Below are 17,552 nucleotides of genomic sequence, written 5' to 3'. Positions count from 1 at the left end.
TGAATGCTTATAGAGAACCTTCTTTTAACCACACATATGCATGGTAAGGCTGCTTAAGGAAAGTTTGCCGTTGGTGACGGATTTCAGAGCCTAAGTCTAGAACTCTGAAACACCCATCAACACACACAAACATGCACACACACACACAAGCAGATAGTGCCTTGAAGCATAGCAAGAAACAGCCCATCAAGTGTGCCCACCAGCAGCACATGGGGGCTGACACTAGTCATTGCAATCTGGTGCCCCTGTCAGCACATTTGCAGTGTCCTGTCCTCAACACTGTTGTGCCCCTCCTGTTTGAAGTCCTGACATTGACTGCAGTGACTCAGAGGTCAGGTGGACAGAGGTCAAGTGAGCACTGCAGCCTCAACCAGGCCATCCGCTGCTGCTTGGGATGTGGACAGTTGACATTGCACTTCGGCAGGGAGGGAGTTCCCTGAATCATCTGATTTGCCTCACCATTTGCCCCCCACAGAGAGCCAATCCACACCTATCTGGCAATCAACTATGAATTTGCCTCTTTCATTTGTAAGACTCTATGGCAAGGAATGGGTGTGTGTGCATTTTTCAGCCTGAGGGTTGTATTTCCTTCTATGGGGGCCTCATGCCAATGGGGAGTGGGGTCACAGGCAAAAATGTGCAATTGATGTGATGATCTTTGCTCAATACCCTGTGCTCCTGCTACACACAAGCCAGAGGTTTCTACTCACCCACCCATCCCCACCCATCTTTCCATCTAGGCAGGCAAGAGGCTCAAAGGCGCTTTCCAGCCAGGCAAAAGCATTCAATGAGTTTATGCAGCAGGATGATGATAGAGGGTGTGGCCTAGAGAGAGTTCCAAGGGGCAGATAAAGAGGCCTGGAGGACCTCATGTGACCCCTGGATGCTTCCTCTACTCTATGATTTTTTTCTGGTCCACTTTCCTCCAAACTGCAGCCCAGAACTTTATGTTCTTTCACTCCGGTGTTTTAAAAAGCTGTTAACAGTTTGATTCAGAAGAGCAGCCCAATCCAGTGGATGCTGTATCAGAAGTAAGTTCAGTTGTGTCCCAGCTTTAAAGTTGGGAATAACAAACTAAACCAAGCTCCAAGTTCTCTAAGCTCACCATCCCTTCTGCCTTCCCAACAAGTCTAGTGACAGAATGCCTTGATTGTTGTTATACTTAACATATATGTAAACCATGTTTCCAAGTTCAAGCTACCTTGGACTAACAATAACTGTGGACTTCTGATCCAGGATTTATCCTCAAATGATCCCAGTAGGTAAAAGAGCATTTTCTGCTTCTTGGTTGTTCTTATCATTCGTTCTCGAGCATTTCCCTGTCACTCTTCTCTTTGAGATGCAAATGGGAAAATGGACAGAGCTTCTCTTGGAAGGCAGTTAACTTGCCCTTTCCTTTTGCTGGCTCTTGCATTAGCAGCTGAAGGAAGTGTCAGGTGAAATGCTACACAGAAAATGAGCAGAGGACATGAGGAGGAGAACAAAGGCTTCTCCCTTCTGTTTTAAGTGACATCTCCAGTTGCTTCCAGATCTACAATCACAATTCTACAATTGCATAGCCTCTTCCTGTTTCAGAATTCTGATCCTCCTGGAACATTTTTTTCTGAATTCTCATTTATTTAACATAAGAACAGCCCTGTTGGATCAGGCCAAGAGTCAATCCAGTCCAGCATCCTGATTTCACAGTGGCCAAACAGATGCCCATGGGAAGACTACAAGCAGGACCTGAGTGCAATAGCTTTTCCCCATTTGTGTTTTCCAGCTACTTGCATTCAGAGGCATACTGCCTCCAACAGTAGAGACAGAACATAGCCCCCATGGCTAGCATCCATTGATAAACTTATCTCCCCTGTATTGTCTCCTATATATTGTCAAGGCCACCCAAGTCAGTGGCCATCTTGGGAAAGCAAATTTCATTGTTTAACCATGTGCCGTGGGAAGGAGCTCTCCTGAATCTTCTGGCATTTAGTCACTTCCAGCAGCATATGTCGCTTGCCTCTTTCCCACTTGCCAACCGCTGAACTGTTTTACACATGCAGACTGAATTAGACTATAGCCACATTCACACCATGCACTGAAAGTGCTATGATATCACATTAAACAGGCATGGCTTCCTCCCAAAGAATTCTGGGAGCTGAAGTTTGTTCAGGATGCTGAGAGTTCTTAGGAGATTCCTATACTTCCCACACAGCTCCAGTTCTCACACTGGTTTAACATTCGATCCCTCTTCCCGGGAAACTTGAGGAATTGCACCTCTGTGAAGCAAATGGGGGTCTCCTAATCAGTGCTTTTTTCCTAGGAGGGATGCAGGGGTATGCATACCCCTAAACAGTTTGTGAATCTAAGTCTGGCCTCATTGAGGGGCAGTATTTCAATATGAGTAGGAAAATGAAAGTACCCCTAAACATTTTTTTTGGGGGGGGGAAGCACTGCTTCTATCAACTCTCATCCCCCTTAACAAACTATAGCTCCCAGGATCCTTTTGGGCAAGCCATGACTGTTTAAAGTCATATCTTAGTGCTTTAAATGTATTGTGTGAATGTGGCCTGTATCACGTCAGACTGCAGGAGAGGCAACAGTACTGAATTGCTCCATTAAAACAAATAGCTGGTGCCCTCCAGGTAGGAAACTGGTACTACCAGAGAGACAGAATTCTCTCTCTCCTCCAATGTGCTGGTTTACAAGATGTGACAATCAGAAATGGCTCACCAGGTACAGCAGAGTCACTGGGATACCCTGCTGGCAGGTGAGTTACTATGGTGTACTGGGAGAGGCGGCATGGCCCAAAGTCCAGATGGAGAGGCCCTGATGGCTACATTTAACTCCTGGGCCTGATGCTCCCTTTCCCTAGACAGTGTTCCCCAAACATGTGACTCCAGCTCTTTTTGGACTACAGTTCCCATCATCCCTGACCACTGGTCCTGCTAGCTAGGGATGATGGGAGTTGTAGTTCAACAACAGCCGTATACCCAAGTTTGAAAAACACTGCCCTAGCATATACTGTGAGGTGTTGTGAGCATCCAGTCCCACAACCCTTAACAAACACCAGAGCAGCCTCAATCCCTGTTTCAAAGCACATTTCCCACCACTATATGGATAAATAGCTGATTGTCAGGCTAGTGATGTTGAAATTGCTCAGAAGGGCAGCTTTGATCTAGAGTAATTTGTGCTTAAGTCATTCTTTTAACCAGTTCCAGACAATTAGAACAGCGGTGAGCCAGCAGTAATTAAGTGCCGTGCAATTCCTCAGGCTGGTGTAAAGGCAGGTAATAGGGAGGCAGACCACAGCCTTCCATTAATAAAGCAGCTTCTGCTACTCTCAGGGGAATATTTTTATTTGGCATTATTTCCGTTCTCACCAGAGGCATAATGTACATTTGTTCAGCTAATGTTACACAACTGTGAATCATCATTTGCTGCTTCAAAGCATGGACAAAAGTTTCTTTGCTGTGCTCTTAAAAAATCCTATCATTAGGGTAGTCAGAAAATGCCAGGGTTGTAAATGCCAACGGTGTTATGGATCCTGCAGGAAATTCTAGGTGTCAGGAAGCTAGGAAAATGGGGTAGGAATCTGAAGGAGCACAAAGGGCAGCTATGGCTATACACCTGTCCATAGATATACAGAATGTTGGAGACAGTCATGTTTCTGAAAATGCTGTAGTGCTTTCATCCTGCTTGCAGGCCTTAGAGGAGATCAGAGCAATCACTCCATTTTGATCCCAGATTAGGGGTTGGTCCAGTGCCGGATTTACATATAAACTAAACAAGCTATAGCTTAGGGCCCCACTCTCTTGAGCCCCCCCCCAAAAAAAAAATTTAAAGCAAAACAACCTGGATGTACATTTCCAAAATATAAGATAAAAAAACAAATAAAATAAAACCTACATACAGCAACAGTGTTTTGTGTTGTGTAGGCTCCTATGATGTAAGTAATGGGGCCCACCTGCTAACCTGCTCCCTAAAATATCACTGGTTTGCTCATTTCTATAATAATTGCTTTGATAAAATACATATTTTGTTATGTGCAAATGGCTTTAGATACCTATTAGGTCCATAAATTACCATATAGCATATATTCACCACAAAAAAACAGTTGACAATTTGTTGTTGACAAAGGACAGCTGGACATATAGAGGGCCCCATTATCTTCAGTAGCTTAGGGCCTCATCAAACCTAAATCCAGCCCTGGGTAGGTCTCCCCCCCCCCATGTTCTTAGCAGCTGACTCTTGCAGGAGCCCAGCCTTAACCCCATTGACTTAAAAATAAGCATCAGAATTCTTATTTGTCTTTTCTTTGAAATTCCTCAAATGTTTCTCCTGTGGAGAACCTTCAAGTCCTTGTTAAATTTTGAGAGAGTTGAGATTTCAGTGAAGTTATCCTGGGAAACCCATTAATACAAGACATGTAGAATGCATTCTTAGCAAAGCTCGAAAAGAATTATGAATACACATGACTGTGATTGTATTGTAACTCAATCCTAGTCATGTATACTCAGAATGATGTCCTATTGAGATCAGTGGGCTTTCTCCTTGGTAAGTAGATATGGGTTGCTGCCTCAATGTCAAGATTTTGCACCTAATATAGATATTTTCCTAGCAATATTCCTTAATACAGTGCATTTTTTTGTATTTTCATTAATACATGCATTTATATACCAACTTTTTCTTTTGCAATTATTACTCATTACTCATTGAAAGGCAAACAGAGCCAAATTTCTCCCCAATCCCTACTATGGACTTAATGAATTCACACTCCCTTATCTTTAGATGGTAATGGATTAGCCAGCCCTGCTGCATTCGTAAACCCTCATGCTCATTCTGCTTAGTGGACATCTGCCCCCAAGTCTTGCCCTGGTAGCATCACTAAATATGCATTTTGAATATCACACTTTCCATGCAATTCACAGGGCGATAGAGTACATTTCCCCACACCCTGTATGCTGAATAATCTGCACAGGTATTTCCTTCATAACACTGGAACTTTGAGGGATCCAATGAAGCTGGATGCTGGAGGGTTCTGGACAGTCAAAAGAAAGGACTTCTTCACATAGAGCAAAATTAAGCTATGGAATTTGCTGCCATGAGAAGTAGTGATGGCCACCAACTTGGATGGGCTTAAAAGAGGATGAGACAAATTCAGGGAGGAGAAGGCTTTCAATGGCTACTAGTCATGATGGCTATGTTCTACCTCCACTTTCACAGGCAAGTATGCCTTTGAATACTAGCTTCTGGAAACAGCAAGGCAGGAGAGTGCTGTTGTGCTCAGGTCCTGCTTTTGGGTTTCCCAGAAGCATCTGGTTGGTCACTGTAAAAGCAGGATGCTGGACTAGATAGACCATTGGCCTGATCCATCTACTTCCTTGAGAATCACACATTATTTCCCCCTTGCCTCTCTCTCTCTCTCTCTGTGTGTGTGTCATTTTGTCTTTCTCCTTTGTTACCACTATCTCAAAAAGGCAAAATAGGCAGTGAAAATGTATGATTCATGTGGTGCGAGATGGAATGTGCTTGTCATCAGGTTAGGAGCACAAAACAATTTTCTCACTCCTGTGGTATGCAAAATGAAGTCACTTTGCTGTGCTTACGCCCAGACGGATGAGTTTTTCCTTTCCTTTTGTCATGTACTAGTCAGGAATGGGAGTGTGGTTGGCGAGAAATCAGGTCAGAAGCAAAGGATGGCTACTTCATGGAAATATTCCAGTGAGACATTCTTATTGCTTGCATTCTCCAGCGCCATCCCTATCATTAGGCACAGTGAGGTGGCCACCTCAGGCAGTTGATTTTGAGTGTTGTGGAAAGGGCAGCAATTGTTGGGTCGGCCGGGGGCTAGGATGACCCCCAGGCATACGACAGGAACGATTCCAGTCTGTCTCTCCCATCAGCGTGCAGCTTGCAGCTCTAGGGAGTTCCGAATCACCTTCCCCAACGATTTATAATGACTCATGTCTTGGAGACCCTGAGCACATATTCAGAGTCCAGCAGAGAAAAACGCACACAGAGCTAGGCTGGGGTTGTAAGCACTAAAGCTACTTTATTAAGCATAAAGCAGAACAAAAGAAAACATATCTCCTCTCTCTGGTCTTCCTCGGAGAGAAGTCGGAAGTGAAAGCAAAAACGAACGGAAACAGAGTACAGTAAACGCTCCCGTGGTTCCAACAGTCAGTGCTGGAATGCATAACACAGACATGTAATGAACCAATCCTACATATCTGCACAGTGAGAGGAATAGAAACCCAACAGCAGCTGGCTATGTGATTTATTATTACTGTATGTTTTCTGCCAGGGAGTGGGAGAGGTACTTGCCAGATTTTCTACTTCAGGTGTTAAAATAATTTAGCTACTCTTGGGTACTATGTTTGATGGGGTGGGGTGAGTGATCATTAGCAACATGTCTTGAGCTAGCCTGTCCCCTAGGGTGCTATATTGGGTTTTTATTATTATTATTTATGTAGAAGAGGATCTCTACCTTCTGCAAGGCAAGCAGAAGTCAACAAGTATAGAACAGAAGAAGAGTTCTCATCAGGTGCAGCTCACCTGCAGGATGGAGTCACAGCAACAGCCTTTTGGCAGCAGTGTCACTAGAAGGTTGAGACAGTGTAGGGCTGCCAGATGTGCTGATTTCCTTGGACATTGCCAGGGATTTCTGAAAGTTGGTGCTTTGTCCTGGATCTTAGGCAAGTCAATTGAAAAATCACATTTATTTCTGTAAAAAATAAAAAAACATCCTAAGACAGTGGGAAGGCTCCGGCTGCACAGATGCACTGGCAGAGTAGTGCTTCTACATTTTGGTCAGACAGGCTACTGTCTGTCTACATGTACAAGGCAGAAGTGATATCTTCCAAAGCATGTAGGAAACACCATCCCAATGGAAGGAGAGCCTGCCAGCAACGGCAAAACAAGGCAGGGTCAAGGGACAGTTCAGGGTATTTCAATGAAAATTTGCAGAGGGATAAAAGGATTTTGCTCCAAAATGTCCCTCAAGAGTTTTGCACATCTCCAGAAGGAGTCTCACCTGATACACTAAGAGGGCAGCAGGTGTCTTAAATTTGGTCTTTAACTGAGCCACCTTCCTCCACATGTCATTATCAAACTTCCCCTACAGCTACACCATTACAAGGAAGAGGCCACACTTCAGAGTTTTGAATTAAACATGTATGTCCTTTTAATAATAAATAATACGTTTCCGTGTGTACGTGTGTGTTTCATTTTAACATTATCCCTTTTGTTCTTTCCCCTAAATAACTTAATTCATATTTAGCATCTTCAGGCATAATCCAGGGGAAACTAAACAGGCCAAAGTCCCATTATAATCAGTGTAAGATGAAACATTTAACTTGAGCGTTGATTGCTGAAACTCCTGAATTTTCCTTGGGATTTTCATTCCTTTGCGTCTCACCTTTCCTTGAGCTCCATTTACCAGAAATTGCATAAACTCACCATCTTTGTTTTCTTTTTCTTTCCTCTGCAGGCTTAAGTGATATTTATCTACCAGTTTGCTAGACGCAAACATGAATAACTCGACGAACATAAGCTATTTGGAGGATGTGATGCCCCTGGGCAGTCCTTATAAAACGGTTGAGGTAGTATTCATCGTCCTGGTGGCTGGCTCCCTCAGTCTCGTGACCATCATTGGGAACATCCTGGTGATGGTGTCCATTAAAGTCAACAGGCACCTGCAGACTGTCAACAATTACTTTCTTTTCAGCCTGGCATGTGCAGACTTGATAATCGGTGTCTTTTCCATGAACCTGTACACACTTTACACTGTGATTGGCTATTGGCCGCTTGGACCTGTGGTTTGTGACTTGTGGTTGGCGCTCGACTATGTGGTCAGCAATGCCTCTGTCATGAACCTTCTCATTATCAGTTTTGACCGATATTTTTGTGTCACCAAGCCTCTGACTTACCCTGTCAAGCGGACCACTAAGATGGCAGGTATGATGATCGCCGCAGCCTGGGTGCTGTCGTTCATCTTGTGGGCACCCGCAATTCTTTTTTGGCAGTTCATTGTAGGGGAGAGGACTGTCCCCGATGGGGAATGCTACATTCAGTTCCTGTCCAATGCAGCCGTCACCTTTGGCACAGCAATTGCCGCTTTCTACCTGCCTGTTATCATCATGACTATTCTTTACTGGCAAATATCTCGCGCCAGTAAGAGCAGGATTAAAAAAGACAAAAAGGGGAGTGGGCAAAACCAGGATCCAGTTTCTCCAAGCTTGGTCCAAGGTAAAATAGTAAAACCAAACAATAACAATGTTCCAACTAATGAAGATGGGGTAGAACATGGTAAAATTCAGAATGGTAAAGCCACAGGGGAATCAGTGATGGAAAATTGTGTTACTGCAGAGGAGAAGGAAAGTTCTAATGACTCCACCTCTGTCAGCGCTGTGGCTTCCAATGTGAAAGATGATGAACCCATCAAAGAGGACACCAGGGCTTCTGCCTCCCAAGTCAATGCCAAAGTGGAGAACTCCAAATTGACATGTATTAGGATACTCACAAAGTCCCCGAAAGGTGACTGTTCTGGTTCTACCAACACGACCGTGGAGATTGTAGGTCCCGATGGGCAAAATGGAGATGAGAAGCAGAACATTGTAGCACGTAAGATTGTCAAGATGACCAAGCAGCCTGCCAAAAAGAAGACACCTCCTTCCAGGGAGAAAAAGGTGACCAGGACTATATTGGCTATTCTCCTGGCCTTCATCATTACCTGGACACCATACAATGTCATGGTCCTCATCAACAGCTTCTGTGCGTCTTGCATCCCCAACACAGTATGGACCATTGGTTACTGGCTGTGCTATATCAATAGCACCATCAATCCTGCCTGCTATGCGCTCTGCAATGCTACCTTCAAGAAAACCTTTAAGCACCTCCTTATGTGTCATTACAAGAACATAGGAGCTACAAGGTAAAATAGTAATAAGTGGGGTGTGGGGAAGGGAGAAGGAAGTTCAAAGTTTTATAAAACTATGCCACAGCACTTTATGCTCTAGAATGAAACCAAGAAGGCTATAGGACACATACTGATGGGGTGGAGGGGGGGACGACATGTGCTCCATCTCCGACAACTACACTTCAGAGATCACCACTTTTCTGTCAGTGAATCACTAGGAGGCAGGAAAGGGTGGGCAGGCCAGCTGAGGATATGAACTTGAGGCAACATGCCCAGATCTCTGGTAGTCTCATGCAGAAGGGCTTTTGAATCCATTCTTCTTTGGGGAAGCGTTCTCTTGTGTGAAGCCCGTTTAGGTTTGCTTCATCTGAAAGGGATCTGCACAAAAGCACTGGCATTTCAGTGAGAAGGACAACTCCACTGGGGGTTGTGTCTTTGTCAGTTCTTCTGGCCTGGCAGCTGCCAGTTTTGTTTGTCTGTGTTCATTTGAAAACAGTGGTGGTGGGGGAATCGTTCAACAATATCCTTCCTATATGGAATGCTTCAATGACTGGAAGAGAGAGACACGGAACAATCCAATCAGCTCAACAGATTCCATAATTTTAAAAAGTGGTGGGATTTGATGGATGTTACTATTAATTATTTACCTCTGTCCTGCTGCTTGAATCTGCATCAGAAAAAAAAATAGTATATTACCTCATAACGGGCATGGTTTCAGCCAGGCTTTTAAGCACATGCTACACTTGCTCCATCTTAAGTCAAGAAGACTTAAAAGTGCTGGGATTTGGCTAGGTTGCAACTACTGGAAGCCGTGATTGGTTAACGGGTGCCACATGGTAATTGATTCTTCCTCTTTAACTGGGTCAGACTTCGCATAGCACTGATGGGCAGTCAAATGGAGTGGGGAAATGGAACCAAGTGGCCCCTTTATCATTTGGCAAGCCACAGTGACTACCCAAAGGCTTTTGAAAATGAAGCATTGGGGGCATTTGCAGCCCAGTCAGTTTGGTCTGTGAAATGGCGAAACATCCCAATGAGTCTCTTTAGGCTGTGCACTTCAGAAAGAAAAATGGTCCCCACTGAATTTTACCCATCCATCTCACCTCTTAATTTTATGTTTCCTGCTCATTAAGCAAATAAATCTTCATAAGTTTTTTGTTTCCAATAACTACCTTTGTGCAGGTTCTTCTCCCTGCCCACCCCCAAACTTGGGAGATACGAAACACCAACTGTTTGAAGTTCACTAAACAAATAAATTGATTAGTTATCTCAGTATGTAGTCTTCCAAAGTAAGATTTCAAAATAGTAGCTTTTTCATTGAGGCACCACACCTTGTAGGCTTTGTTTACAAGCCCAAGTTCTCAGTAACAGATGTGGTATACCTGTCACTGTGCTGTATCACTTTAGATCCCAAGTTTTGGGGTGGGTAGGTCATCCATTGGGGAGGGGGAATCCCTACACATAGGTTGTGTTCAGATGAAACATTCACTGATTCTCCAAACCATGGTTTGGAGCCATGTACCCAGCCATCATGGTGTCCTCCAGATATTGTTGGACTACAACCCCCATCATTCCTGACCATTGATCATACTGGCTGGGGATGATGGAGTCCAGCAACATCTGGAGGTACCACATTGACTACATCTAGTTAGGACGCTTAGAAATTAGCCACTTATGTTCATACTCCCACCTGTTCCCCTTGCATTCACCGCTTAATAGATTTTGTGAAACAAACATTGCCTGTGACATCTGAAACAGCAAACTGTAGTATGAAAGATTCCTCCGTACCAGGACTGCAAACAATATTCAAAATATTGTATGCAAACCCTGATTTGGAAGAATCATTCAAACCACATCTTATCACTTCAGATATCCTGTGACTTGGCAAAGATGGGCATACAAGGAGGCAGGAGGGAACACATGAAGACAAAGCTTGCTCCTCTTCCTGCAAACAATTATTTGAATGTGACTTCTGAATGCAGCTGTAGAAAACTGACATGTCAAAAAGGATTCTAGCATCGTCTTCCATCTAATGTTATAAGTAGAAGGAATTCAGTCTTATACAGAGGAGTAGTTAATCACATAAACCCCAAACATCTAAAACAGTACAGCCTGAATTAACATTTACCACCTCAGCCAGAACTAGGCCTTTGTTGTATTGCAATAAGACTTGTAGAATGCTCAGTAGGCAAGAGAAAACAGAACACAAAAAATCCATATTCACTGGGTGTTATTTGGGGACCAGTTCAGGTTAAAGCTATGATAGGTTTGTTCTGCAAGCACTCAGCAGTGGTTCAGGTTTTTTTTTTTTTCCAAGCCAGAGAGAGAGAGAGAGAGAGAGAGAGAGAGAGAGAGAGAGAGAGAGAATTTTGATTTATCTTATAAAATGTGCTGTGAAATTCACAGAAGTTCCATTTGCATCAATTGCTGTAGGATCACAAAAAGGGAGAGCAGCAAAGGCCACTAGGTAGCCACTGGGGCAGCAGACTGAGCAGGCACACAAGTTACATGTTTATAGTCTTCCCTGCTATGGTGAGATGTAGTATATTTCTATTTAAATTATAGTGATTCTACATTTGTACCTATGCATATAAATTAGCACATGCAAATTTTATGTAGATTAGAGTCCTCCTTTGTATTCTTTTTTGATGATGCATCCCCAGAAGGTGGGTTGCTATTGCTTACCATCAGGGAGAGGAGCAAGGCAGCAGTGAAGTAGGTGTGGTGCAAATATATTGGCAGGAGCACCAGATTGGCTCTGCCAGTGTGTTTGCACCGCACCAACCTCCCTACTACCTTATCCTTCCTTCTCCTGGCAATTGCTGAAATAGCAATCAAAACAACAGAGCAAATGCCTCAGTACTTCAATTCTCCCCAATCCTGCTTTGAAGTACAAACAATGCAGATGCCTGGGAGAACCAAAATGCTTGGAAGCTGATGCCTAAAAGATAAGAAACTAAGGGCTGTGAGGTCCGTCTTTACAAGGAAAATTTTTGAATTAAAGTTCTAACAGCATCTTACTTTGCCTTATTTTTCTCTTCCCTGGCTTTGTTCTCATCATCCCTATGCCATATATGTATATCTCAGAGGGAGGTTATTTTCTGTCATTCAGAAAATAAATTATATTTTCATATGTATCCCATCATATCCGTGTCAGTCATAGGTTTGTCTCCAACTTTAGTCATAGTGAGAGTAGACCCACTGAAATCAATGGATTTACTTAAAACTATTGAGTTGTTTCTAACTAAATCATACTCAGAGTAGACCCATTGAAAATCAATGGATCTGAGTTAGCCATATTACCTTTTAAGTTTTGAGCAAGTAGAAACTGCAGAAGGATCTGAAAGTGTTATCACTTCATTCACTTACCAGAGCAAGGAAGGTCTGTCAATTTCACTTTGATAAATGACACCATTACTCCTGTTCTGAAAACAATCTCAAGCTATGCTCTTCTGTATTCCTCCTCCATTACACACTGCTCACACGAGACAGAATAACTGCAGATATACACAATGAATAGATGTATCATATATTTGTACAATACTAATCCAACTCTCTTCCCTTGTCTGACAATCAAAACTATTCACCCTTTAAGGATTTGAAAACTGATAGATTTTTAATTCATTCTGGTGGGTGGGGCTGGGGCTGGGAATCAATAAGAGCAGAACCATTGAAACAAATCCCTCCTGGCTACTTAATGATTTCACCTTTCAAGTAAAGATTAAGTCATTGGGAATCTCTAAGGGGATTGCTCAATTTCTCATGGCTTTCCTTGTTGTCTCAGGCCTACATGGCCCCTTGGCATTCACATCATGACATCTCCCCTTTTGAAGTCTGCTTCTGTTGGATGTAAATGCAATTTCTTCTCTCTCTTTTTTTTAAAAAATGGTGCCTTTGAGCTTCCCAATTGTCACTTGACTCCTGACTGCTTAGCAGGTTGACAAAGCCAATTACGTGTTCCCAACTTGCTGCAGCTTTTGACTGGGCACTGCAGTGAAAGAGACGATAGAATCATTGACAGCAATAATGAACCCTACCTCTGTTTGCAGAATATACACACACTGAGAAGGGATCCTGCACCCCTTTACTTGGGATCCTTTTCCTTGCATGCAAACAAGGCAAAATTGGAAGGTTAAGCTATCAATTATCCTTACTCATTGAAGGAAGGATGACCAGGCCTATGATTTTCCCAAATGAGATTTGTATGGAGAAAACAAGTAGGTTATTTCTAGGCTATGTTGCCAAGAGAGGATGCACTATTGATGTTCTCTACCAATCATTCTTGAATGGTGACTGATCACCAACCAGCTGTGGTCAGTGGGAAGGTGGAATTTACCTGACCTCCCATCATCAAGAGGGGTAGGGGTGAGGTCAGTGTGCTGCTGATACACTGATACATCCAACTTGATATTCCTGCTGATGTGTTTGCATTGCACTAACCTCACCACTATCTCTCGCCTCTCCCTTCTAATACAGTGCAGTGACACTGGTGATAGGAGGTCAAATAAGTGCTCCCACTGCACCTATTGCTGCTGTCACGAAAAATAATTCAGGAATAATTTGTGAGCATCTAAAGGGTCACTTGCAAGAACGTTTCCCATTCAGTACTTCCCACTGGCCACAACCTTGGGTCCTCAGATGTTGTTGGACTATAGGTCCCATCATGCTTGACTATTGGCTGAGCTGGCTGGGAGTGATGGGAGTTGTAGTTCAACAATACCTGGGGCCTCAATGTTGAAGAACACCAATCTATAGCATATGCCTTCCACCCATCTGTTTCTCTGATGATTCTATTTGTAAATCAAAAGTGTTTCATGGGATAAAGTAACGGCATTAATGAGACAAGGTGGCCACATAAGACATATACCAGAAATCAAGCTGAAGCTTTTCATTGGATGGAGATAAATGAGGTCACCTGTAAACTTCTACAGATCAAACTGATGTTTAATTAATGGCAACAGGCAAATTCAAAAGTCGGCAGCTCCTAGTCCCATTTTTCTTCTTTTAACTCCCAGGCAATAGCTATATAAATCTGTGAGGAGCTGCAAAAACAATGCATCTTTCCCCTGAGGGATATATGTGCAAGTTTCTGATTCAGATGCTATAAAGGGAGAGAGACAAAAGTAGAAATGTGACACAATTGTGCTTCCTGTCCTCAGCCCCTTTGCCTACTTCAGTGTCACATCCAAAGCCATCAACACAACCCCTACAATTGCTTCCCTCTTTGAAACATTCTCATCAGACATTTTGAGGGAAGAGGAAGCAATTGAAATAGATTCCCCAGCTTGCTTCCCCTAGCAATAGCCTTCTTTCCAGTTTCCATATATTGTTTCAATGTGTCTGAACAGTATCATGTGAAAACCCTATTTCTGGCAAGTGGACATTTTACCAAACATTGCAGATTGAGTCCTGAAAGGTTTTGCAGCATGGAATGGCAAAACATCTACCTGCATTGAAAGAAATCTGGACTTCGGTGTGGATGGAAGCAATCTTATGGCAGCTTACCAAATTTAGGCCTCTCTCGTGTGAGGCATCCTTTAGGCATTTCATTCTTGCAGTGTTTGACGGTCTCGGTCGAGTGGGAGCTGGAGTATACACCTCTGAACTTAGCTGGGACATTACTATGTGGCAAGGTTGGCCCCATTCAAGAAGCCAAGAGCTTTCAACTGTACCTGAAGTCAGTCTCATATTTATATATGTAGCAAGATAGTAAAATCCATTTCAGGTTGAGTGTTCACATAGCTGCCATTTCTAAAACAGAAAGCATATTGCAGAAATGTGGAGAAATACTTGTCTCGAGGACAGGGCTGGCATTGGCACATAACATGTTTGGGCAAGGCCTGGGGCCACTGCAGCTGAGGGCTATAGTAGCAGCCATTTTCTTCCTTTCATTGGCTTTGGATCTAGTCCCTGACATAGCATTCCTCTAGGCTTGTTCAGACAATACAATGAACACAAGTATAAGCTGTCTCTACCCATGCACAAGTGTTTGTGTGAGAGTGTACACTTTTTGATTTGTACAGCTCAGCAGTTGTGTACACGGGCTGCACACTTATGAACCATCACAAGTGAAGAGCGTTGTGACAGCCAAACTGTTTGTGTACACATCTGTCTACAGACTGTACACTTGTTGAATGTAATGTGTGAACACACTTGCAACAGGGCCCAGAGGCACTGTGGGGGCATTAAGAGGGCAACATTGCAGCCACACAGCCCAGTCTTCTCAGCACCCCTACAAACTTTCTGTGGTGGTGGGTGGGTGACCAGCCACTAGGGTGGTGCTTGGGTGGGTATGAATTGGGAGAAGGAGGCTCTTGAAGGCTCTACTTCTTCAAGAAAAGAAATTGTCTCCAATACTGGGCCTATTCAGAAAAGCCCCGTTGAAATTAATGAACATGTCTAACTTAGGCCCAGTTATTTCAGTGGATCTACTCTAGATACACAACGCCAAACCCCACTGGGTGTGCTCAACATCTTGCATGGCCCCCAAGTTGCTAAAAGAACCAGCATTTTGTACAAAATGATTCACTTCTACCTAAAGCAGTTTAATTCTACTGGATTCAATGCGAAAAAGGCCCAGTTTTTGTGTCATCCTGTTGGTGGGATGGGCATTGGGAAGACAGAACATCTGGGCAGCTAGAAGCTGCACGATTCACATGAAGGGATACTCGCATGGTACTCCCTATAGTAAAAGGCTTCTCTGGCATGATTATGGCTCAGCTGGACAATGCGAGATGCTCTCCTAATCATGGAGACAGCCTTCCAAATCACATGGGGGGGGGACCCCTCCTGGCAGTCAATATCCTGGTGGAATAATGAAGCAAGCATGAACAGAGTTAACACATGGTTTCCTATTGTTGATTATGGAAAGAACCATGCTCCAGAGTGGGTTCTTCCCTCCCTACCCTTCGCCATAGCCAGCAATAAGTAACTGCAGGTGCTCACCATCCTCAAGACAAAAAAAGGGATGTTGTGTCATATGATCACAGGCAAGAATGTGGTATGAAAAACCTTACATGTTGGAAAAGTTCTGGTCCCAGTATCCATTGTGGAGAAATGTATCCTATCATGTGTTTGATGTACTCACACTTTGACCAAATGATGTTTAATTACTGGAAATAGAAAGCTGAGAAATGGGGGATCCAACTGTGTTTCCCCAGCCCGGCTAAAGGGACAAACTCGAGAGTGACTGCAGACAAACTCCTTTATGCCCTCCTGTCGTATCTTCTGGGAGGATACAGGATGTCTGGATGCCACAGGTGATTCCATGTCATCTTTACAGTTGCACCCCAAAGATTGGCCATCCTGTACCGAACTGCATAATAGTGTTAGTAAGGGGCTGCCAAGGGTCATTAATAAATGGACTTTCAACAATTTATCTGTAACTACTGGTGCCATATTGAGGAGGACAGTGTTGAGCTAGAGGCTAAATACCATCTGTAAATACCTACCAGTGACGTGTTTTGACATGACCCAACCATCACTTGGCTATGTACAGATATAATACAACACTTGTAATATTGTTGAACTTTTGAGTTACAATGTAAATAAAGCTACAATGAATGTCTGATTACTCTTCAAACTATATGTACGAGGAAGGGTGCAATCCTTCCTGAGATCTTTTGGGTTGTGTTTTGGGTTTTCACTTTTCCTTTCCTTTTCTTTTTTAAGAATCCTGTTGTTCCTTTACAAAGGCTAGAATTCTTGTCTTAAAAACTACTGTAAGAATGAGAGTGCATTACTCATAAAGGATGTGTGGACACTGACGGCAAGGAAGATAATGAGCTGAATTAAGATCATTATTGGCAAGGCTGCTGGGTCCGGGCTGCATTCTTGATGATGCCGTATCTTTGATCTCATAGAAATAAGATAAGCACAAATGTTATGGTTGACTTTGCAAAGCCCAACCATCGTAATATACATATATACATATATATATTATAGATATATATTTATATAATCTGTATAGATATACATATAATTTACACAGTATTCATGCAGAGAAAGTGAAGCATGATGGAGAGAGATACCTCTGAGAATCTGTACATAATGTTGCCATCCATCCAAGGTGGAGGGTATGGGAGGAAAGATCACAGGATTCAGCATTAGTGACACTACAATGCATTATGCAGGACATGTGGAGCTGTAACCCATTCAGAGGCCAGGGCTTCAACATAAGAAACATCATGTAGGGCTGAATTGAAGAGAATTTGAAATATTTTGGAGACACACACAAAAATCTACATGCAATATATGTGTATGTACTTCTGCCAAGTTGTATTCCTAGTTTGAGCATTGCATTAAGAAGCAAAATATACTAATAAAAATGTTTTTGTATGTGGTACCTCTGCTTATTTGTCCACTGTATTGTGAGATGTGAAATTAGTATACTCTGCAAATTACAAGAGAGCGAGAGTGAGAGAGAGCACAGGTTGTCTTTGCACCAACTCAATGGTCCCGGGAGAAAGTATTTCTGCTGCATGAGATCCATAGTCTCAACTCAAATGATAACAAACCTTATCTGGAGAAGAGAGCTCACAAGCCATTGCTATAATTTAGCACTGGACTCAGTTCTCCATGTGTGCAAACAATTTTAGAGATAAGTCACTGCAGAAGAGGCCGAGTTTCCTTCAGTGAGCGCTACAGGGAGGCCACA

General features: G+C 43.1%; 1 protein-coding gene across 2 annotated transcripts in view; it reads left to right on the top strand.

The window, feature by feature from the left end:
- The window catches only part of CHRM2 (cholinergic receptor muscarinic 2), a 177,873-nt gene extending 160,633 nt beyond the window's left edge, over positions 1 to 17,240 (top strand). For both annotated transcript variants that reach the window (XM_083572378.1, XM_083572377.1), the window contains exon 4: positions 7,469 to 17,240. In XM_083572378.1, the coding sequence (XP_083428504.1) occupies positions 7,509 to 8,915 (1,407 nt within the window). In that variant the 5' untranslated portion in view covers positions 7,469 to 7,508 and the 3' untranslated portion in view covers positions 8,916 to 17,240. The remainder of the gene's footprint in view (positions 1 to 7,468) is intronic.
- The last annotated feature ends 312 nt before the right edge of the window (positions 17,241 to 17,552 follow it).

The sequence above is a fragment of the Podarcis filfolensis genome (genome assembly GCF_964270895.1).
Source record: "Podarcis filfolensis genome assembly, chromosome: 10".
NCBI lineage: Eukaryota > Metazoa > Chordata > Lepidosauria > Squamata > Lacertidae > Podarcis > Podarcis filfolensis.
This window is presented reverse-complemented; position numbering and strand designations above follow the sequence as displayed.